This window comes from Penicillium subrubescens (assembly GCF_028828155.1).
Source record: "Penicillium subrubescens strain IBT 31985 chromosome Unknown utg000011l_segment0_segment0, whole genome shotgun sequence".
Classification (NCBI taxonomy): domain Eukaryota; kingdom Fungi; phylum Ascomycota; class Eurotiomycetes; order Eurotiales; family Aspergillaceae; genus Penicillium; species Penicillium subrubescens.
The window spans coordinates 196,512-219,718 of record NW_026643161.1 but is presented as its reverse complement, the minus strand read 5'-3'; the positions used below and the strand labels follow the sequence as shown (position 1 = coordinate 219,718).

At 49.6% G+C, this 23,207-nt stretch overlaps 7 protein-coding genes across 7 annotated transcripts; 4 read left to right on the top strand and 3 right to left on the bottom strand.

Moving 5' to 3' along the window:
- Positions 1–4: 4 nt before the first annotated feature.
- On the bottom strand, positions 5–1,906 carry N7473_012456 (ubiquitin-conjugating enzyme E2; the record flags this gene model as incomplete). The annotated part of the gene is made up of 9 exons (XM_057158395.1): positions 5–14; positions 99–967; positions 1,068–1,227; positions 1,295–1,306; positions 1,371–1,467; positions 1,538–1,559; positions 1,625–1,719; positions 1,774–1,807; positions 1,874–1,906. The coding sequence occupies 9 exons, from the start codon at positions 1,904–1,906 to the stop codon at positions 5–7; spliced, it is 1,332 nt and encodes a 443-aa protein (XP_057002349.1).
- A 1,978-nt stretch (positions 1,907–3,884) lies between these two features.
- Positions 3,885–7,785, top strand: N7473_012455 (GTPase-activating protein LRG1; the record flags this gene model as incomplete). Its single annotated transcript, XM_057158394.1, has 7 exons — positions 3,885–3,957; positions 4,034–4,266; positions 4,356–5,058; positions 5,123–5,776; positions 5,843–6,931; positions 6,989–7,275; positions 7,339–7,785. The coding sequence occupies 7 exons, from the start codon at positions 3,885–3,887 to the stop codon at positions 7,783–7,785; spliced, it is 3,486 nt and encodes a 1,161-aa protein (XP_057002348.1).
- Positions 7,786–9,276: 1,491 nt separating this feature from the next.
- Positions 9,277–10,482, bottom strand: N7473_012454 (uncharacterized protein; the record flags this gene model as incomplete). The annotated part of the gene is made up of 3 exons (XM_057158393.1): positions 9,277–9,973; positions 10,031–10,295; positions 10,350–10,482. 3 exons carry the CDS (start codon positions 10,480–10,482, stop codon positions 9,277–9,279), a joined length of 1,095 nt encoding a protein of 364 aa, XP_057002347.1.
- Positions 10,483–10,706: 224 nt separating this feature from the next.
- On the top strand, positions 10,707–11,727 carry N7473_012453 (proteasome regulatory particle base subunit RPN10; the record flags this gene model as incomplete). The annotated part of the gene is made up of 4 exons (XM_057158392.1): positions 10,707–10,732; positions 10,788–10,826; positions 10,883–11,102; positions 11,170–11,727. The coding sequence occupies 4 exons, from the start codon at positions 10,707–10,709 to the stop codon at positions 11,725–11,727; spliced, it is 843 nt and encodes a 280-aa protein (XP_057002346.1).
- Positions 11,728–12,088: 361 nt separating this feature from the next.
- N7473_012452 (trafficking protein particle complex subunit 4) lies at positions 12,089–12,687 on the bottom strand (the record flags this gene model as incomplete). Its single annotated transcript, XM_057158391.1, has 2 exons — positions 12,089–12,404; positions 12,548–12,687. 2 exons carry the CDS (start codon positions 12,685–12,687, stop codon positions 12,089–12,091), a joined length of 456 nt encoding a protein of 151 aa, XP_057002345.1.
- Positions 12,688–15,131: 2,444 nt separating this feature from the next.
- N7473_012451 (uncharacterized protein) lies at positions 15,132–15,764 on the top strand (the record flags this gene model as incomplete). The annotated part of the gene is made up of 1 exon (XM_057158390.1): positions 15,132–15,764. The coding sequence occupies one exon, from the start codon at positions 15,132–15,134 to the stop codon at positions 15,762–15,764; it is 633 nt and encodes a 210-aa protein (XP_057002344.1).
- Positions 15,765–19,816: 4,052 nt separating this feature from the next.
- On the top strand, positions 19,817–21,764 carry N7473_012450 (uncharacterized protein). The gene is made up of 3 exons (XM_057158389.1): positions 19,817–20,093; positions 20,166–21,331; positions 21,395–21,764. Exons 1-3 carry the CDS (start codon positions 19,933–19,935, stop codon positions 21,640–21,642), a joined length of 1,575 nt encoding a protein of 524 aa, XP_057002343.1. The 5' UTR covers positions 19,817–19,932; the 3' UTR covers positions 21,643–21,764.
- The last annotated feature ends 1,443 nt before the right edge of the window (positions 21,765–23,207 follow it).

The following is a 23,207-nucleotide window of genomic DNA, read 5'->3' as shown; positions in this document are numbered from 1 at the left end:
TCAATCAAACGTTCCTAATCAGGTACATAACTTGATCAGCACAATTGCCTACAAATTTGAATACTTTAACGAAGGGAAAAGGGAGAATGTAAACTCACTCAAGAGTGGCCGCAACTGAGCGGCGGAGATTGCGACGATACTGTCGCTGGTCCGCTTCAGACCCCCAGCAAAGTGCGCTTGCCTCGGGGTTCACCGTCATCATTGGGTTGACGGGCGGCTTTTCTTCCTCCAAGGAGCTGATTATGCCATCAATGTGACGGCTCATCTCATCTGCCTGGAGGGGAAGGTAGATGAGCACGTTCTGTGGCGAGACACGAACATGATACAGCGGAGTCTCGAGTAAGACTCGTGGCTGTTCGGCGGGGTGATTTGGGCTGATGAAGATTTTGATCTTCAAAACACCGCCGTCAAACTGGGTCATTGGACGCCCATGGTAGATGAGACGCCACAGAAACGGGTTGTCGTCCACAAGCTCGAGGGTCACCATTCCATCAGTGCGCTGGGCAACCTGGAGCACGATCTGATCACGCTGTGCGCGAAGACTTGCTGCGAGTGGCATTTTCTTACGCTCCATACGACGCCCTTCAATTACCCATGAGTTGGTCTCTGCCTTGATGCGCAATTCGAGAACCTCCAGACGCTTTTCCAGGCCTTCGTAGTCCCAGGAACCAATCATGTAATTGCCGGGGTACTCGAATGGCGCCTGCGGGAAGGGATGGCCGGCTCGCCCTCTTCCCTCCTTGAGGCCCTGTTGGATGGCCATTTTGTAATATTCCAGATACCACATGAATCGTCTCTTGTATGTATCGAGGAATAAGTTGACGGGCTCATCTAACAGAGAGGGGTCTGGATGCCCGGGCTCGTAGTACCGATCCTCATTTGGCCGCCCGCTGGGCCGTGGGGGTCTGATTCCATATGCTTGTTCAAGAGGCGTGATGACTGTCAGGCGGAGACTCTCGTGTTTGATCTGCGAGGTTCAGTTAGCAACTGAGGTCCCTTATGCTCTTGGGGGCTTTTTCATTCATAGGGTGATGTCGAATATTGTGGACCTCTGGGCACATGGCTACCTTTGCATTGTACCCCTGACTCTGGGCATTGTCGGGTTCATCCTCAAATCCTGGTTCCAGGTTGAAGGGCTTGGCCGCCAAAAGGCTCTGGATGGATCGCAGGACCGTTTCCAGTCCCAACACGGGGGTCCATTGCTCGTTGGATTCAGCTCGCCAAGTGCTTTATATATGATTAATGACTGTACTGACTGGTGATTTTCAGTTCAAGATGATGATAGAGCTCTTACCCCAGGATTGATCTATTCAGGACGCATGTTAGCTTTTGTTTCTCAACCTCATCACATTGTCGCGGAGAGAACTCACAGGCAGACCTTCCCACCTGCATAGAGGTTTGGACCAAAGCGGGTTTGTCCGCGGTTAGTTGTCTGCAGGCGGACAATGGGCGGTTTCTCGGGATAGTCTGTAGAATCGAGGTCAGTGGTTTAATGGCTTGATATGACAGAACTTGAGCCAACCGGACTTATACTCACCAGGAGGGATCGTGATCAAAAACTAGAAATTTAGCAGCCCGTCAGCCAGAGACTTTGAACTTTCATCTCGTTTCCCTGGTGACTTACTTGGTAGAAGCCTAGGGCGTATGGGGTATCGGGTGGTCCAATGACGAGAGCGTTGATCTCACGGATGTTGGTCTCCTTGTAAGAGATGACGATAGCTGAAAGTTCTGTCAGGTCGTGGTCTATGAATGGAGCTGACGATCATAGCATACAGATATCATCACTTCGAGCGAACTGGCTCAGTTCCTGTGTTGGGTCACATTAGTCGGCTGTTCTATCTGAAGTCTCGATACTTGGTCGATTCCAACTTACGCGCATCACACGGAGGGCACACTGGTCCGCCATTTTGCAAACCTGCGTACCCGTCGAGAATGTTGAAGGCGAGGAGTAGTTGATAGGGATCGTTGATGATGGAGGGTAGAATGATGATGGAGGAGGGTGGTAGAAGGAAACAAAGAGCCCGACTTCTACAGCTGTCTAAAACGGCAGCTACCCGGGATATCAGGATGGGCATTTTCCATTTCGGCCTTTTTGAGCTTCGGACTATCCCTCAAGAGGGTTACTGCATTGCAGATATGACATTATGTCATAGATTGATGGTATTGGCTTTGGCTTCGAAAATTTTTGTCCTATTAGCCAACCAGTAGAAATACTCCGGCAATTGTGTACTATCGATTGACATGGGAACGTCAGTAGCTTCATCAAGAGTTAATTTGGAAGAGGGGAGGACTGTTGACATAGTGAAAGTTTGGACCAGTCTTATTATACCGCCTTGGGTGACCGCCCGGCCACCAATTTTGGACTCGGACTAAACAAGGCATTAACATGAGATGATTGGATCATGACTAGTAATTGCCTTGCAAATACCAATCTATCGGATTAAAGCATCATTGAGGACTGTTTCCATAGCTGGCAGAATCATGAACGACCATTGATGACGTTATAATCTTGCAGAATAGGACCAAGTTTCTAGCCTGTCCATCTCTGTCTGGAGTACGGAGTAAATCCTAGGCATTTACAGTTTACTATGACCCTTGGATTTTCTGGGCGACAGTGGATCGTGGCTGGAATAGTGGAACCCCACGAATAGGAAATTCCATCAAGACCCCGAATCATATGGATCATATTCTACGATGGTATGATAGGAGTCGGTATCGATTGTTTGCGATAGCATTGAGCCTGTACACCGCAGGGTTTATGCAGCGGCTGAAACCCCAGGGTGGTTGTGAGACTGATGCTATAAAAAGCCTAAACGAGAGGAGCCATGGCTGGTGTCGGGATGGTTCAAGCGGGTCCAGGCACGACTCGAAAGCGCCGACTCGTATAGTATACTATACATAGATGTAAATAAACAAACAGATTTCGATTGATATTGATAGAGATTGTTATCAGATGAAAGCTCAAGTAGCAAAGTATAAGCTAGAATAGTAGGAAATAGTTGCATGTTTATTTTTGGATTGACAGCAAACAAGACCACAGGGCGGTGTGAATTCCACGTGACCTGGGCCCTGAATTGGGGGGCGGCCAAGCGGGCCTTTCAAGTGCCAGAAGGGCGTTAACAGACTAACACGACTGACTACTGTACTGCCCGCTAATTAGGGGAGAGCGGGCAACAAATGCCCAACCCAAACCTTCTCCATCCATTCATTCCCTCCTCCATCCCCCCCCCCCAATCCACCCCCTCCCTCGACTTGACCCTCGACTCGATCCCGACTCCGATTGTCCTTTTCATTGCTTCAGGACTTTCCTTCCCCCTTGTCAGCCCGATCTTTCGTGACCCTTCTCCCTCCTATGGTTGTGGCTGCGGTCTCCTGCGCCGGCTCCTCTTGCAAGCTCCCAGCCTCCTACTGCTCCTCCACCACCACCCCCGCGTCGTGGTCCGGACCTGTGCGCGCTTAGAATTCAACTACCCCGGCTTTGATCCTATCTTCATCCTCCCCCGCGATTTCTCCGGTCGCGCGCGCCGTCACTCCTTTATTCAATCCCTACCCCTCGTCGCCTTTCCCCGCGTGTCGTCCCTTTATGGCGTGAGAGTAAGTGAGAGTTCCTGGACCCTGGACTCGAGGTCCACCTACCCACTCTTCAAAGAACCTCGTGAGACCTTAAGCGGCCTATTCTAACCCATTCCCTCTACTATCTTATAGCACGCGCTAGGTCCTTTCAATATCCCTCCCGCGATCTCGTGGTGTTTACAGAAAAACACCAACATCACCTCCCTCCCGTCCCTACTTGCCGTCACCTCCTCACATATCGTGTGCATGCTGTATTTGCCGGGCTACCTTTTTTGCAACTCATAATCTTTCATCTGTGAAGGGGGACCATCATGCCCCCTGGTGGACTCCCGGCCAGCCTGGTCGCAGGCAAGCCTACCCCCACCGTCAACACCTCCTATGGGAGTAGCTACTCGAAAAACACACCTACCTCCCCCCGAGGATAGTCTCATCCCATTTGATTCACCTTCCACTCGCACAGCTGGAAATCACAGTCCCCTGAGCCCAGAAGATCGGTCCCCGCGGGGCCTTGAACCCGATCAACCAGGTTTCCGGGACCGATCTAATGTGAGAGATAGATCGCGCCCAAATGGGCGACCCCACAACAAGTCACCAGGCTCGTCCCGTTTGTGTCAGAAGTGTAACGAGCCCCTGACTGGGCAATTTGTGCGCGCATTGGGTGGTACCTTCCATTTGGAGTGTTTCAAGTGCGAGGTAAGTGATGTTCTTGCACACACAAAGCTCACCTTTCTCTGTCCCCCATGCCGAGAGACCCTCCAAGACTAACCCCAATCTTTCGATAGGATTGCGGTGAAATCGTCGCCTCCAAGTTCTTCCCTGTCGACTCGGACGATGGGTCTTGCCAATTTCCCCTGTGTGAGACTGACTACTTCCGACGGCTGAACCTTCTGTGTCACGAGTGTGGTGGTGCTCTCCGTGGCTCTTACATTACCGCATTGGATCGCAAGTATCACATCGAACATTTCACCTGCTCAGTGTGTCCAACTGTCTTTGGCGCCCAAGACTCCTACTACGAACATGAGAGCAAAGTCTATTGCCATTTCCATTACTCAACTCAGTTTGCGCAGCGTTGCCATGGATGTCACACCGCAATTCTCAAGCAATTTGTCGAGATTTTCCGAAACGGACAAAACCAACATTGGCACCCCGAGTGTTACATGATCCACAAATTTTGGAACGTTCGACTATCGCCCGCGGGCCAAACCTGGGAACCGCCCCCTGTCGACGCCGATGCCACTCCCGAAGAGCGCGAGAATATTCGGCGGGAAGAAGATTCGATGGAAGAGAAGGTCTACAATATCTGGAGCACTCTCTCTACGTTTGAAGAATCATCAGCCGCGTGTATCTCTGACATGCTGCTACACGTGAGCAACGGAGCATATATTGACGGTGTTATCGTGGCCAAGCGGTTCATTGCCCACGTTGAAATTCTCTTTGCCGCGGTTGACGAATTGGCGGTGTACATCAAATCCCATGGTGTCAAGGGTATGTCTCATTTTTCTGAAGATTTGTCATCTGTTCTCTGGCTAGGCTAACCCACACCTCCTAGATCTATCATATGGTCGGGAGGCCAAACTCCTTTGCAAGAAGATTGTCGCGTTCTTTGCCCTTCTGTCCAAGACCCAAGAGACCGGTGTTCGCAAGCTCGGTGTTACTCAAGAGCTACTCTCGCTGGTGACTGGTCTGGCTCACTATTTGAAACTTCTCATTCGGATCGGTCTCCAGGGTGCTTTAAAGCTTGAGCGGGAGAAGTCGGCACCGGATGGTTTGCACAACTTCCTCGCACATCTTGCTGACCAAGAATCCCTTGCCCCGCCAGAGGATGAGAATGCGCCTATTGATCTCAATGCCGGTGTTGAGGGTCTGGCGGATCAGCTTTCCGATTGCTGTACCTCATGCAAGGAGCCCATTGACGATGAGTGTGTCCGCCACGGAGACAACCGCTGGCACCTGAAACCCCCTCATCTGTCTTGTTGCTCGTGTGAGAAAGACTTGACCTTTGATCTTCAGGATGCATTGTGGCATGACATTGAAAAGCGCACGTACTGCTCAGCATGCGCTAATCATCATCATCTCGGTCCTGAGGCGCAGGCAGGCTTCATCCAGGTCACCAAGTTGCAGCAGTTTGTCTTCCTTTTGCGAGTTGCTCTCGCACGCCTTCTAGCGGTTCTCCGTGCTGGAGGCACCCTTCCTTCCACATCTGGTACGTCATTCTATTCCTCACAGGTCCAGCATCCAATCTCTCTGACTCTTTCGTTCCCGGGTCTAGAAGATCCCAATCTTCAAGGAAATGAGAATAGAGATGAATACCGCGTGCAACCCGGTGATGTTCGCCGGTCCAATACTCTTTCGCAGTCTCGTGGCGGTGCCCGGAGTGGCTTCGAAGAATCTTCTCTGGAGCAGACTGTCGGCGAAATGCGTCGGTTGCGTTCACTACGCAATGAGCGCACTCTGTCTACGACATACAAGAAAGCTCGTGCATCCCGCATTATCGATGGTCCAGAGGGCCGGAGTGTACGACCGGGCTCTTCCGGCAACGATGGCGGTGACCCTCGTGGACGTGGATTCCAGATCGTCGAAGAACGAGATGCGAATGGCGAAACTGTGAAAGACCTGACTTTCGGAGCGCAAGACGCCCTTACCCTGGACGATATCCCGCGTATCGTCGCAGCTGAACAAGCCAAAGAGCAACGGCCCAACGCCTACCGACATGCAGGTTCTAAGCTGGTGGGAACCATGGAGGGTATGCCTACCTACAAGCCAGGTCACGCACGTGAGATGTCAAAGAACCAGCTGGACATGCTTGTCGACTCTTCCACTCGTAACAAGCGCTACTTCTCTGAACTCACGGCATTGGAATACTTCATTGTCCGCCATGTTGCTGTCTTGTCTATGGAGCCCTTGCTGGACGGACAATTCAGTATGGAAGAGCTGCTCTCATTGATCGAATCCCGAAAGCCGACCATCTGGAACATCTTCGGCCGTGCATTCAAGGATGAAAAGAAAAAGGGTAAGAAGAAGGGAGCCTTTGGCGTTTCGCTCGACTACTTGGTAGAAAAGGAGGGTACCGAGTCTGGTCATGGCGTTGGCCCAGGTGCCTTGCGAATTCCAACCCTCGTCGATGATGCCGTATCCGCTATGCGACAGATGGACATGTCGGTAGAGGGTGTCTTCCGGAAGAATGGCAACATTCGCCGTCTTAAGGAGCTTGCCGAGTTGATTGATACAAAGTACGAGCAGGTTGACATGTCGAAGGAGGGTCCTGTGCAGATCGCAGCACTGCTGAAGAAGTTCCTTCGCGAAATGCCTGACCCATTGATGACTTTCAAGTTGCACCGTCTTTTCGTCGCATCACAGAGTAGGTTGATTATTTGCAGAATGGGAATGACAGTGAAAAGCTGACATATGTTTACAGAACTTTCGGACTCGGAGAAGCAGAAGCGAGTCCTGCATCTGGCCTGCTGTCTCCTTCCCAAAGCCCATCGCGATACGATGGAAGTCTTGTTCACCTTCCTCAACTGGACGTCATCCTTCTCGCACATCGATGAGGAATCCGGCAGCAAGATGGACATTCACAATCTAGCCACGGTCATGACACCTAACATCCTTTACCCGAATACCAAGAACGGCACCGTGGACGAGAGTTTCCTGGCCATCGAAGCGGTCAATGCGCTGATCACATATAACGACACCATGTGCGAGGTAAGTAGCCACCCGTCAATCAAGTCCCAGGGGAAGGTTTGACCTAACGTTGTTTTGTGCCAGATTCCCGAGGACTTGCAAGTCGTTCTGAGTGATCCTACTCTGTTCAAGGAGAACTCCGAAGTGACCTCCAAGGACATCTTGAAGCGATATGGTGACATTGCACGAGGCAGCTTCTCAACGAGACCTGACAATGGCGGCGAGACATTCACCATCAATAGCCATCGCAATCCGAGTACCCCGACCTCGGCTCGTATCGAGACCGATCCTTCGCAGGACACTGCCTGGCAGATGCAGAGCTCGGTTCGCCATGTCCCAGGACCTAGTGGTCACTCTCACTCATCAAGTATCCAGCCCCAAGCTGGCCTTGACTTTGGGCCCACCCCGCCGCCAGCTGCCTATCACCGCGAACGTAGCCATAGCAACGGCAGTCAAGGTGGTTCAGAAGGGCAGCAAGGTCTCCCCTACCGCCCTCGGCCCAGTCCCGGCGCTATGGGTGTCACTGGCTAGACACTTCCTCTCCTCTTGCCTGCACAACAGTCATCATACTTTGATGACTCTGTTTTGCATCTCACAACTTGGCGCCATCTGTGACAGCCCAAGGTGTACCTTTTCTTTTCTCTCATTTCCATGGGGGCGTGTTGAGCGTTTTCGTTCCTGGTCGACATTTTCCTTTTTCATCACTGCCTTATCCCATGTCCATTCATCTCGTCTCGACTGACAGGTTTGGTTGACGGAGTTATCACATCTTCACATTCTACATGATTCAAAATTCTCATCCAAAAGTGAATCGTCCTCCCTCATTGGTCCTCTCCCTTTGGTGTATCTATTCCCTACATACCCCACCCATCATTTTCGCTAGTTCGTGGGTGTTTACCATATGTTTCATCCCTTCATCGTCTCTTTCTCTTCAATTCTCTTTCCTTTCCATACCCATTCATACTTGACCTACCCACTCTGTTGGAACCATGTATGTTTCTCCTTGCTTTCATTCACTACGGGCGTGCTTTGCTACAGTCTATGCTCCCTTTCCATATCATTTCGTTGCTTTCTCTCATGAACCAGGCTCCGGGTTTTACCTTGGTTCGTTTCCTTTCGACGTTTTTCTTTTCTTTTTACCTTTCTTCTCCCAGATCTGGTGATCTAGCATCGGTCCATGGAGTCTTTTTGTCAATTTCTCTTCTTTCTTCTCCCTGTTTCAGACGTTGCTGTGATCAGCACGATTGCAATCAATGATACCTGTGCTGAGTCTTGAGTCTCAACGTAGCTGTTACTTTTACTACCCTGTGGGTTTCTTTGCTTGATAGCTCTATTTCGATCTGGTATTTCTGGTCCATTTGTTTGATGTCACACTTGATCCTATGCCCGGTTTTTCTGAATTAAGGGTACCTATGGCTGCCGTGGTGGCTGATGATAATAAAAAAGTATCGAACATTAATCTCTTAAAATATTTCTTGGCCTCAAATGAACTTATATATATCTACCTCGAACGCGATTGCCTATCGTGGTTAATCAGCATGTTGGAAGGATGTAGTCCATTTAAATCACCTAGCATATATATTTCCGGCGTTTTGGGCTGCCTGCTACCTAGCGATACCTAGGGATGTGACCTTGGTATAGCCACCTGTGGATTTCTAAAGACCCTACCTACCAACGAACGTAGTAAAATCAGACTAGGTAACTAGGTATTTATGCCTTACGCAAGGTGGACTACGATTTGAGCACCGAAAGTTTGAAATCCATGCGGACACGGCCGAAATGACATGAGCTTGAACTCTTGTCCAGACTCCCAGGATAAACAAACAACAGTTGAAAATACGAACACCTATTATGATCCTGACCCAATAAGATCAATGAAAACAACAAGACAACACCAGGGAAACAATCTCATGCCTGTAATTAACAATACTCCACGCTCAAAAACGACTTCAGTTAGAATCAGAACATCCGCGCCATACAATCAATATGCGTTCGCTAAGACAATGTATTTGTACCGCTCATCTATACACGCTTGCGTAGTGCTCTCGTCCCACGGGTTGAGGAATCCATCGTAGATGCTGGGGCGGTGGTCTTCCGCAAGGTGGACGCAGTAGCAGAAGTTGCGGTCTTCTTAACAGCCAGAGATGCAGCGTGAGCCCGAGGAACGGCCGGTTTCTTGGTAGTTACAGAGGCTCCAGCTGTCGCCTTCCTAGCACCGGTACCTGTACGAGCGGGTTTCGTCACGGTCGTTCCTGAGGATGTGGTGGACGAGAAGCTGTTCTTGCGCTCGCCTTGACGGGTGGCTGGTCGCGGAAGGGGGGACCTGACAGATCGAGGTCCCGTCGCAGAGCGGGCTGTGGTCTTTTTGGCTTGTGTGGAGAGGTTGTTGTCTCGGACGGTGGATACAGTAGCACCGCGCGGGCGAGAGCCCGGTCCAGCCGCCCGTAGAGGGCTGGAGGGTTTTAGTGGCGAGGTAGGTCGGGACAGGTATGAGGGCTGTCCCTTTTCGGGAGAGGCACGGAATGGAGATTGTGGGTAGGTTCGAGAGTTGAGGGACTTGGGAGATAGAATTCGATGGTCATGGCCTCGCACTTCCTGGGATACGACGCGTGATGCACTGCCTACAGCGGGAGCTTTGCCACGGCGCTTGGGGTTCTTGAGCCCTTCGGGAGTGCCAGCAGCGGGTGCATTTTCTTTGTCGGAGTAGTGGCCCTCATTACTGTGCGGATATGTTAGTGGCCGGGTCCGAATTAAGTAGAGATCGAAGCGATCGTACCTGTTGCGTCGAGTCCGGCCGTCGCGAGTGCTAGAAGGTGAGAGTGCTTGATCAATGGACATGGGTGCCCGAGAAACCTTTGCTGGAGAGATTCTACGAATAGGCGAGGTCGCCTGGGCCGGTGCCGAGTGCTTCTCGAAGAGCTCGCCCATGTTGGCCTTGCGAAGAGAGACGGGAATACGGTTGACGCGTCGTTCAAGGCGGGAGCGAAGATCATTTGCTTGAAGAGCATATTGTGCACGAAGCTTGCGAGCACGCTCGGTGACTGGATTTCTGTTAGTAATAATCTACTCTTAGTAAACCCCTCCCGTCGACGTACTTTCGAGCTGGAGGTTGTCAATTAGCGCTTGCTTTTGGCTCTGGGTAAGACGCAGCTTCTTGACTGGTCTTCCCGTGGGCGTAGCATCGGGCGCATCAACAAATTCAGGAGCCTTGCGTTTCAAAGTGGCCATGGTGGGGGGTTGTAAATTCGGTTGAAGATTAGATTGGGAGAGAACAAGAGAGGTGCATCGAGTAGTATGGAGGCGCGAGCCATAACAAACAACATCCCGGGCGGAAACACCCGGCAGAATCCATAGCTTCACCTCATCGTCATCACCGCCGTCCCTGGACACTGCCTATCACTTTCAATCCCCTCAATCCCCTTTCCCAGTTCCTCTCGTCATATACCGCCATCATGTCGCTCGAAGCCACGATGATCATGTTAGTCCTTGCTCCCCGTCCGAGCTTAGACCGCTGTGCTAACCCCCTCATGCAGTGTCGACAACAGCGAGAGCAGTCGCAATGGAGACTACACGTGAGATCCCCGAGATTCCGCCATCTTCGACATCGTCTAACCCATGGCATCCACAGATCAACCCGGTGGCAAGCTCAAGTTGATGCTGTCAGCATCATCCACAGCGTCAAGATGCGCGCACACCCCCAGTCGGCTGTCGGTCTGATGAGCATGGGCGGCAAGGGCCCGGAAGTGTTGTCCACCTTTACCACTGATTTCGGTAGCATTCTGGCTGGCCTGCACAACACGAAGATCCACGGAACATCGCACCTGAGCTCTAGTATTCAAGTCGCCGGTGTAAGTGAACAGCTTTGCAGAAGCGGAAGCCTTGGTCATCTAGATTACTAACTGAGCTACGATGTAGTTGGCCCTCAAGCACCGATCCGAGAAGTCTCAACGGCAACGAATCATCGTATTCTCCTGCTCCCCGATCGAAGAGGATGAGAAGACCCTAGTTAAGCTGGCCAAGAAGATGAAGAAGAACAACGTCTCGATCGACGTGGTGGCATTCGGTGACCTCGAGTCCGATCAAACCAAGAAGCTAGAGGCCTTTGTGGACAACGTGACAAGTGGTGACAACTCCTACCTTGCCATCATCCCACCAGGACCCCATCTCCTGAGCGAGGAGCTCCAAGCAACCCCCATCCTGGCGGGCGAGAATGCTACCGCAGGTGCTGCGGCCGGTGGTGGTGGCGACGAGGCTGGTGGATTCAACTTTGAGGATGCTGCGGAGAACGACCCCGAGCTGGCCTTTGCTCTGCGGCTATCCTTGGAGGAAGAGAAGAACCGACAAGAAAAGGAGAAGCGTGATCGGGAGGCGGTCGAGGGCAAGACAGAGCTGGGCAATATCCCCGAAGAGGGTCAGGGTGAGTCCAGCGGTAACAAGGACAAGAAGGATGAAGATAAGATGGACACTGCTTAGATTCCGTCTTCCCTTGGAAGTACTCTATGATGCATACCCGGCGTTTACTTCTGTTTTTCTTCTTAATGTTCCTGTTCCCTGTATACTCGAGAGCCGACCCCCCACTTGTGCTTGCCATGTGTCATATAGGTAGACAGACACATTCTACGGGGGTGTGAATGGAAATGTTGATTTTAGTGGATGTTGATTGGTATTATGCACAAGCCGGGGATTTTCTCGGGAAACAGTAGTAATCCAGGACAGAAAAAAAAGAAAGGAAATGTCTAGTTCGTAAGGTCATCACACAGTTCAACCCAGCGCCCTCTCCGCGGTTCAAGGGTCGAGATTCAAAAGTAATATAACAAGTTCCACGTCAGACTACTCACGTCCGCCCTCGCAGCCAAGCTCCCAAGTGTCGGTCAAACGCCTCACACCGCACAGGCATCTCCAACTGGTAGAACGGGTTCTTCATCACGTAGTCGGCGTATAGCTCGTAGATCTTGTTCATGATCGTGTCCACATTGCCAGTCATCGGGTCCGTGAAGAGCAAGAACTTGGTTCCCGTCAGGGTCTGGAAGCAGGTCAATCGGAACTTTTCAGTCTCGAGATGCTCTAGACCTGATGCAGGGACGCCAGGGTTGGGATAGCTGAATCCAACGGGCGCACTGCCGCCGGGAGATGTGAGGGCGGGGGGAGGTCTGGGCGACAGGGAGCTTGGGGGTTATAGATCGAGTGATGGCATGGACACTATGGGATAGACCCTCGTTAGCGACGCGACCGTAATTCACCTAAAAGCCAAGTGTATTGTTTCCAGGGGGGTTGGCTGTGTGGAGGATCATACCCGTGAAAGGTACCAGCGAGAACGAGGTAGTCATTGGTAGACAGGCTGCGCAGACCGGCCTGATACTCGCGCTGGTAGATCAGACCGCCGGCCTTGTTGATGATGATTAGGGAGAAGACTGTCCTGGTAGAGGAAGGCATGTTAGTTGCGCATGAGGTATTCGGGCTCGCATGACTGTCGGAACACACATGATGGGCGGGAATCGAGGGTGTCCGCGGTCCGGACAACGTTGCCGGGAGAGGAAGGAAGGGGTTTACTGCGCCTGCAGCATGCCTTGCTGATATTGGAAGGGTGGAAATAAGGATGGCGAGGGTTGGTGTGCAATTGTAGCTTTAGATGCGCATGGCACGGGTGGCTCTTGGATTGTTTGGTGCAGGACGTTGGAGTCGCGGGGAGACTCCGTTCAATTGGGGCGCTAGTCAGTGCGGGTTTATGGGCCGAAGCCCATGGCTACGAAGAGCTTAAAGATGTATATAACGACAGAGTAGACAACAGCAACATGATAAACTGATGGGAATAATTGATAGAATATCGATAGACAGCATTCAAAGTCATGTTCAGGGATTAGGGTGTATACTGGTTCTCCTAAGGAACGGTGGGGGTTCTGACTATATATATCTCCGTTATTCAGACCAACCTCCGCCACTCAGAGACTGGAGGCTACTTGAATCTCAAGATGAGAACATCGAGATCGAGCGAGGACTCCTATGAAAATAGTACAAATCCATTGAAGGTATGTTCCTTTAAATAATGTCGATGTATCACACGGGACGGAGATTCGGCATTGGCGAGAGAAAGGATATTCGGCGGAATACGCATTCTCTTGGGAAGACGTATTTTGTGGAGCTGTGTATTTCGACAACGATGCATGTGTTTGGAATACTCTATACATCTACCTAAAATACTGCATTTCTGACCGAACAAAGAGATGTAGTTCTATGCCATTCAAGGTCTCTACTGCGGTTTCTTTCATGGAATGAATCTCTTGTGGAGGCCATCGATCTTATGGTAACTACCTTCATGATCAAGCCCTACACAGTTGTCCTTCATAGCACAGGACAAAGCTGATACTAGATTTCACATCATGCAGGAGAGGGTTTCAGATCTGTTCACAGGAGCAATTCCATGTTCATTTTATTTCGGTTTTCGTAATTCTTTTTCTCGACACAAGGCGACCATGTTAGGGTGGGAGTGGACAAAGAGCGTTCACACGCATCATTCTCAGCCTCATCCAGTGGGTGATTCACTAATTACGATCCTAGCGACCTACTAACCATACCCGCCACAAGCGACCGAGAAATGGCTCCGTTATTGTTGGTTTCGAGTCACACTCTTCTATAGAACACCGGGGCGCCTCACCATCCTTGGCGCAAGTAGCGCGGTTTTCCCACGTCTTGATTGATGGTCAACAATCGCCCTGGAGAGGCGGTTTTGAACAAGGAGATTCGGATTGGAAGCAGGAAAGTCTCATGACTCTCACCGGCGTTGAACCTCTGTACTATGCCTTTCTGTGGGAGTGCGGACCCGTTCGCTCCTGAACACGTTGCTCGGAACCCTGTGTCTTGCATATGCAAAACAACTCGGTGTAACCTGGAGGGGTCCAAGTTCCTACCGACTTGACGTTTGTTTACGTGCACGAGCATTGGAGAATTCAGCGTTCGTGCCCAAACATCAAACGTCTGTGCAACCATATATGCGTCGGGTAGAGGAGGATATAGCAAATCAATGCAGTCCCCATCGAGTTGGTTCCTGTTACACCAATTAAGAGCGCTGCTGCCGCTTTCCATGCTTTTGTGCTCCGCACATTCGTGGAGAGGCGATCTGGACAATTCGGACGAGGATAGGCTCATTTGCTTAGAATGCGCTAGTTACCCCACTTCAGCCTCCCGCCCAGGCATTTGCCGGCGTAGCTGCAAGCATGCTTTGTTGTGTATCTAAATGGCGGCAATCGAGACCTTTATCTCGCCTGACATGAGCTTTTTCTTACCTACAGGAACACATAGACACCGAATCGCCACGTCGCTCGGCATTTTGCCCATGACTAGTCTATTTCTCGCTCCGGCGTCCTTGAGAATCCGTATGGCTCTGCTTCTTGACAAATTCTCGTGCATATGGGCCAACATTGCCTTAACCAGTGCAAGCGGGAGATTCATAGTGCAGCCAATGTGCGTTCCCGAATCGCAAACATTGAAATGCGTGATTCGCGCGACACAAAGTACCAGGTCAAGCGGGCCATAGCCCTGCCGAGGCGAGAATATCATGCGAATTGGAAAGGCGGGTAGATTTCCTTCCTGCGATTGGAGAGCTGATCGAATAGAGACGAACATCCGCGAAGGCTTTTCGTCTACGGAAAAGCAAATAGATAAAGCCATGGCTCTTCCACATCAAACAGCGTGTCTTGCCCTGTGAATTCACTCGTATCCGCTTCATGGTGCTGCATAAGAAGGATTCTCCTCTGGCGCGTCTGACGAAGTCACTTATCGAAATGAACGGTCATACTCAGTCATCGAAGGATGCGCAAGTAAGTTATATGGACTTGGTTTCCGAGGAAAAATTAGCGCCTCACTTATTATGGATAAAGCAAATGTCACGGCAGTTACGCCGGCAAAAGCGACGCCAAGCACGACTCGGTACTATAGAAGTGACCGGGAGTAGCGACGAGGCCAGTCACGCAGGTGCTAATCCGCGAATTCCTAGAGAGCCTATTGAACGCCTAGCGGCAGTGATTAAGTTCCTAGGGTTATACAATAATGATGTGGAACAGATCGAATGCGCTCTAGGCAATCTGCTACAGAAAGACGAAAAGATATCTCACCTTCCCCTTACCATCACGGAACTACAGCATTCCAAGAATGAACAGTCCTGCAGGGTTGAGGAAGAACAGAGCCGATTGGCGGAGCTGCAAAGGCAGCTCAACGACGAACAGAGCTCTCTCGAGATTTCTCGCCAAACGCTGGATGAAGACAGAAAACAACTAGAAGCAGAGAAGAAACGATTTAAGGCCGAAGAAACGGCCAGATATGACAAAGCTATAGTAGTAGAGAAGAAGAAGATAGAAGACGAGTCTAAGAAGCTAATTAAGCAGGAAAAGAAAGCCACAGCCGTGAAGATAGAAGGAGCAACACAGCAGATTCGACAATTGCAAAATCAAGTCTTGGAGCTGATAGTGGCTAAGGAGAATGCGGAAACGACCCTCTCGCTTTTCAGAACTTTTTAGAACTTATACAAGGGAGCTGACCGATCAGCAAAGGCAGCTTGAGTCCAGGTTCAAAACTCAGGATTTCCTATTGTTAGAGTTGTAAGCAATTCCTGTTTCATTTCTTGAACTAAGATTTGCTAAGTCTGTACGTAGCGAAGAGCAGTTGTCTAGCATACACCGAGACCGCAGGGCACTTGTATATGCCGATTTCGGAGAGCTGCCACTTGAGGACTTCGTAAGTTTGGCCTCCTGGACAGGCCGGATGTATATCTTACATTTAACAGGATATCGATCAGTGCCAAAGTAGTCTTCGTGACAATTTCTAGATATTCCGTACTGTCCCTCCGACTGCTTCCAATGCATCGAAGTACCTTCGAGTCCGGGCAGTAGAGACGATTATGGCAAATACTATATGCCACTCGCTGTGGCAGCATTTTGGCAGATCGAGGTTGCCTATATACCCAGATTGCACGTCCACCTTTGCCCAAATATGGGAGGCACTTGCTTACCACGATCGCAAAAAGGAGAGCTTGTAGCGATATCTCACCTTCCAAGGCCTTAATATCGCTTCTCACAAATGTATTCACGAAAGCACAACTAATGACAATATATTACTCCCGGAAATCTAGCAACTTCCCGAGCTTCTTCGGATCCTAGTACCGCAGCAGAAGCAAAAGGATTTTGAGCGTGATTTGGGGTATCTTCTCACAGAATGTGTGCATTTTTGGGACAAAGCAAAGAGGGACAGTTGCATCATTGAATTTGATATAAAACCTCCCTAGTTGCGCAGTTCTGGTTGGCTCTCAGAGCCGTGTCCTGAGCTTGATCGTGGGAAGAGCGACATTATGGAAGGGCGAGCTGATGTGCAAACATAGTGCTTGTTTCCCCGTGTTACGTTCACACCAGTCAATAAGGAAGTCAAGGTTGTCGCGGGGCGTGCAGTCTTCAGTGACTGCCTAGCTTTCTATGAAGGCTTATGTAAAATTAGGCGGCAACAAGAAGAGTTCACACAATATAAACGGAAGTTGGCCCGGGAGCTATCTACCTCTAAGTGACGTTAGGGAGAGTACCTTGTCGAGAACCTATTTCCCCTTATCTCATTCTTCATCTTTTTTCCTCTCTCTTTGAATGACGGTTCTGTGATAGTTTCAAGATTGGGAGACGGAAATTCAACTTTCATTAAAGCACTTCGGTCGTCCTTCAGTCTCAATACATATTCGTCAGTGTGTAATTCATTCAAGCTGATCCCTCGCTTGGTGATATGCAGCATATTACAACTATATATCTATCATCTATGTATGTGTCTAAGCCGTATACGACCTTTTGAACCGAAATCGGAGCCTCCTTAGGACCTACCGTCGCCTTGTGGCTGTTTATTGAGTAGCTAGTGCATAGGATCGAGGGAATCAGTTATGGGAAGCAGCAGAGAGTCACGTAGTAATAGAGAGGGTTTCGTTGATACGTTCTGAAGTAATCATCAAGAAACAGCTTTGCCCAATTTAGTCTTCTTGTCTTCCGCCGACTGACCGGTCTCTACCCGACCGAAAATTCTTGGACTTCAATGGCAGGGCTTAAGCGGTATTTAGTGTATCATACTTTGCCGGATCAACTTTCAAACCAACATACATGCAGTTCCGGTTCTACGAAAGTAATCAATCCAGTGGCGGTTTGAAGTTTAAATGCAATTGTCGGAACGACAAGAAACCCGTATGACTAAGAATGTTGCCTATAGTTAGCACATTTTTGGTCTAGCGGTATTATGCCCCATCTGTGTTCGACAGCAATCAACACTAGTCCCCCTTTCCCCCCATACTTAGTTCAGGCGATCTAAACCAATGGAATTTCCAGCGAAATCAAGTCAACAGATGCGAGGATGATCGATCATTTTGAATGGGATTCGCGAGCGGAGTGTTTAGTACAAAAAACCATCTTGACCGAGTGATCCCTATTTCCCGCCGTAAATATGGGCTGTAATGGCGCGACAGGTCGCTGCAGCCCACCGAAGTCTTTACTATAGGGTGCACGGACAAAAAGTGTGAACTGTGTCACACTTCCGAAGAGACTAGTACAGTAGGGTTAAATGACTGAGCGCTATCGGATGGAAGGAACGGAAGGTGATCTGGAGGAGTATCTCCAAGGATTGATGAAGGGTAGTTATCGAAAAATTGAGAGACCTGACTCTGTGACATAGTGAATGAATGAACGGAGGTAATAAAGAGTGTAGTTTGAAAAGAGACTTACAAGAAAGAATCCTTCTAAGTACTAACGAAGGTAATTAGGGGAATTCGAGGGGATATAGCGGTCTACGCGAGCTGAATGAGGGCATGGATACATCTATTTGAATATATACTGGCCTATATACTGCTACGCGTAAACGATTGGCTACTAGACTCTACACCGCCAGGTTCTGTCAGGTTCGAGCCTGCAGGAACCTGAATTTGAACCTGGCATACCCTGACAGAACCTAAATTTGAACTGGTTCGAACCCAGAACCTACCCCTGAGACTTCTGAAGGCTGATTTTGCCTAAGTATACTAGCTAAAGCATGTAGTCATATCGCTTTGAATAGGGAAATAGAGGAGATTAGTATTAAAAATTCAGCTTTAAGAATCCAGAGTGGTTTTCAAGACCTGCTATTGTAATTTAAGCTTAGTATTAGCTAGTTCCCTTAACGTACCGCGCATGAGTATTCCTTGAAAGAACTCTCTGAGGATACTAAGGCAGTACTCCCTGTAAATATATATTTTCTACTCTATACACCATATCACCACGACATCTAGTCCATCTAGTCACTGAGAGCTTAAATAAGACTCAATCAAATGCCAGATAGGTGATTTGATACCAAAGAATCGATATACGAGAATATTTCGTATAATTTCATAGCTAAAGTAGCTATCTCACAAGATTATTAGATATGGTGACCAGAACGGATGTAAATAACAGTAAAAATGGGATGAATCAGCAATTTATCCATCCGAAATAGGAAATGTCTTGGCAGAATTATGCAATTCCGGTTCCGTCAGGTTCGAACCTGAGTCGAACCTGATAAAGTCGCGATCCGACTCATGTTCAGGTTCGAGGTTCCGACCTTTAGAATCTGAATCGGACCATGCCGAGGTCTATCGTTTTGTACTGGTCTTCCTACGCTTAGCCCCATCTGGGGCATCGATCCGATCATGATAGCGACCACCTCTATCGCAACCAAGAGTGATATTTCTATCTCTACTTGATGAGCCAGTAGTAATAGCATAACCATGAGCAAGGGCATGCTGTTGGATAGAAGCAAGTAACTGCTCTCTAGTCTCAAAGACTTGCTCAGTTGGTGGCTCCATGAGTAGATGAAGGAAGGTCAATTGGATGAAGATCAATTGGATGAAGATCAATTGGATGAAAGAAGATCAATTGGATGAAAGAAGATCAATTGGATGAAAGAAGATCAATTGGATGAAAGAAGATCAATTGGATGAAAGAAGATCAATTGGATGAAAGAAGATCAATTGGATGAAAGAAGATCAATTGGAAGAAAGCGAGGCTCTTGGAGTAGTAGTAGCTAGAATAATGTAGTTGCTGTAGTAGTAAGTAATACAGTTGCTGCGGTAATGTATGGTAAGGATTCTTGGCAAAAATTGTTAAAGTTATGTGATGCGGATATTACTAATTGCTGTGCGGCTAGTTAGCAAAAGCTGCTGTGTCCGTAGCAATTCCCCGTGGACTGGGTGGATTATGTACTAGATCTAGTACAGGGTTTTCGGACGGATGAGGAAACGCAGTGACGACAAGGGCACTTCGGCTGGCACTAAGGGGACTAACTCAGAGATACGCAGATCTTGATAAAGAGATTAACTTGGATAAGGGCCTTTTAATACGTTCCATTAGATCGATCATCAGTCTTTCTCGATCGAAGCTTTTTCTTGACTCGTACTTTAAGCGAACTGGAAGAGGTTGGGGCTAAGATCCGGTTCGTTCCGCCACGACTAGTACGGAAGCGTGCAGTATATCTCGATTTCTACAATAGTGCGCATGATGTCCCTGGTCGCTCCCTGAAGCTATCGGTGCCTGGCAGGCTCCGAGGGCTAGTCAGCGCTAGTCTCCCAGACTAAGTCGGTGCCCATCTCCAGGAACATAAAAAGGGGCAAAATTCCCCTGCCATGCTCGCATTCTCCTCGCGGGGGAGCGGTGTGCTGAAATGTTTCTTCCTTGCGGATCAAACGCGTTTGCTTGGGTAGTCATTGGCCTACTTTTGCTCTTCCGCACGGCAGCCACCAGTGAGATCAACAGCAGTGCAGGTTTCTGCGACTACTCCAACATCAATGAGCCGATCGGAATCGATCTAGGTTATCAGTTGATGTAAGAACACACCCTGTTCCTTTTCTTCTCTATATGTTCATGTTCATACTCCTGACCAGTATTCAATTGCAGCGGCGCGTCCTACGCGAATTCGACAAACACTTTCACTCCCTTGGCTCTAGTGAGGGATGATGAATACGTCTCCGTGATCGTCCAATTAGCCAGTGAGCACTTTGATCGGGCGAATCTCAAAAAGCTCTATGGTGACCGCGATGGGAGCCTTTATGGCCAGCTCAAGGTGATAATCGCAGAATTTGCCGTGAAGCTCACGGCGCGAATCCCATACATCGACCATCCCTACGTAGACTTGGTAACCAGCACAGCGCGCCAGATATACAGTAGCGTCTCCAGGCAAATCGGACAGCTCGTAAATACAGTCCTCCGCTGGCGCTTACAAGAGGATTCAGCCCCGCTCACCCTCGCCGAAGTCGAAGAAACATTCACACGCGTCTTCGATGACCTCATAGCCTCCACGCTCACGGACACAGGCACAAAACTCACCTTTGCCGTCATCGCCATCCCAGACTTCTTCAACGAGACCCTCGCGACCACTGTCCTCGAAGCCTCCCGCAAGGCCGGCATCGAGACAGTCGCCCGTGCCATCCCGCGCACGCTCCTCGCGCACTTTGAAAACCCCACGATCCCCGAGGGAGACTCCGTCCTCGTCCTCGATCAGGGAATTCATCACTGCGTGGTCCGCGCTTTTTCCGAGGGAGGCGGCCGTGCAGGCAGTGGCAGTGGTCGGAGAAAACGATCTTGGGCCCAAATTGCGAAGCAAAAGAAAAGGAAGAATGCTGCTCAAAAAAGGGCCACTCTGCGCGACGGCGGTCTCCCGCTCGACCCATGGCGAAGCCAAGTTCTGCACCAGCGGCTTCTGGCGGCGGTGAAGCGGGTGAATCCGAAGCTCGAGACCCAGCTTGAGATTGGGGCGGATGAGAACATCCTCATGGCCATGGTGGTGCGGGCACGGATGCTGCTTAAGAAGCAGGACCTGCGGGTTGTGTCCATGGGGACCGAGTCGCGGTCCGCGGACTTTTATACCACGATTGAACATGACGATGATTATCCTGAACAAGATGGGTATCTCGATGAGGTACCGCTGCATTTGGATGATTGGTGGGTTGATGGGAAGGATCCAGGCGTTAAGCTTACGAGGGAGATGGTTCTGCGCACGGATGAGGACTATGTCAAATCGTTGGGGAATACAATTGCTATGTTCGTGCGTGCTATGCAGGACGGTTCGTTTTCTCCTCAACCTGAGATTAGGGTTCACTAGTTTACTGATTTTCCGATAAACACAGATTCAGATGATCCAGCCACTGAACAGCCAACGTTCGACCAAGTCGTTATCCTCACCGAGTGGATAGATGGAGATCTGATCCGTCGCGCGGTTAGGAAAGCGATGGGAAATGACGTGCCAATTATTGGCGGGTCATTAAGGGACATTACAATGGTTGCCGACGGGGCAGCGAGGATGGCGTTGATACGACGGCAAAACCTGCTCAGACTGCGCGGGGAGGAGTCTGGTTTTGCGCATGATGAGTTGTAATTGGGAATTTAGTATATCTAGGTCGCATAGATCTCAGGCAACGAATCATCCAAGCTTGAAGTTTAGGATTCTAGTCCTCTGATCAACCCCGCATTCTATTTTATTCCGCGTGTTTAGAGGGGCGGTGCGGCAACATCGCTTACATTCAAATACACGTGGCACCTCTCTTTGAACAAGATAATACCACCTTATCGCTAGTTGTCCACGCAGAAGGATCTACGGCCAACCTTATTGGATCTTCGCCGAAGCTGTTCGTGGCTGATAAAGCATTCCTCTCCTCACGAGACGCGTTGCGAGAAGGCGGCTCCAAGCTGTCTCTAACACCGTCGAAAGTACAATCTCATATTTCCAAGCCGGAGAAGACCAGTATCAAGCACATCTCTGAGCTGTTCAACTTGCGTTAGTGCTGCGCCGCAGAGGAGACGACTGTCACTATGCAAGGTACAGCAGCATCAATGAGGAATCTAGCCTTGACTGGATGAGGAGATGGGGTGGGCTTCTCATGAGATTACGGAGCCTTACGAGGTTCCTGGTCGAGTAACTGATAAATTCGCGGCCTCGCTTCGGCTTGAACATGAAGATAACTCATAATCATCTCTCGTATTCTTCTCTTTCTAGGAGCACGTTTCGAAGGACCTTGCGTTGCAGATTGCGCTTGAACAAGGACCAAATCCTCCTGTGTATCCTCCGCATTACTCTCCTCATCATCACTAATCGGGTCGACAGTACCCTCTAGTTGTTGGGCATCTTTCTCTTCATGATCCGCTTCTATCTCCCCTTTAGAAAGATACTCTATCCAAAAAGCAATATCGTCCTCTTCGACTTCAAATTGCGTCGCACATCTGTACAACATAAGCTCCTAAATTGTTGTAGCATTCAGCGAGCCTCGACGATAGTGACAGATATCCCGAGCAGTGTTAAATAGCCGCTCAACGCCGGCGCCAGTTGCAGGAATGGAGAGCACATCGCGTGCGAGCTTTGCAAGCGCAGGGAATGTGGTCTGGTTCTCCTTCCAGAACGCCCGTATTAGATGACTAGAAACAGTAGCTAAGATATGTTTATTAGTACAGGTCCGGTGATTTGATAGAATAAGGATACTTACCACCATCGAGATATCTTGCAAGCTCGTCCTGCTGGCCAGCTTGGGTAGTCTGATCTAGGCCAATCATCCAATCAAGATCTATGCCTGCACTCTGCGTAGAACATCCTTCACCGTTCCCTGTCTGTTCCTCTACCAGACGTTGCTTATATGGTTCAAAGTAGTTCACAAAGCTTTGTCGATATCTTGTGAGCCACTCAGGGCCCCAATCTTTACTCCGGAAGAACTGGAGCTTGTGTCGTGGTGTGAGCATTGTACTAATGGCAAAGACATCACTAGGAATGCCATCCGTCTCACTGTAGTACTGCCTAAGCTTTTCCTCCGCCGCACGAAGAGCGGTAAGCATAAGCTTCTTCCAGGCTACCTTCTTTCTTGTAAGCTGCTTAATCGACTTCCCAAGATGATCGAAGAGCTTATTATAGATAGCAAAGACAAGATAGACGGTGACATCTTTGGTTTTCGATAG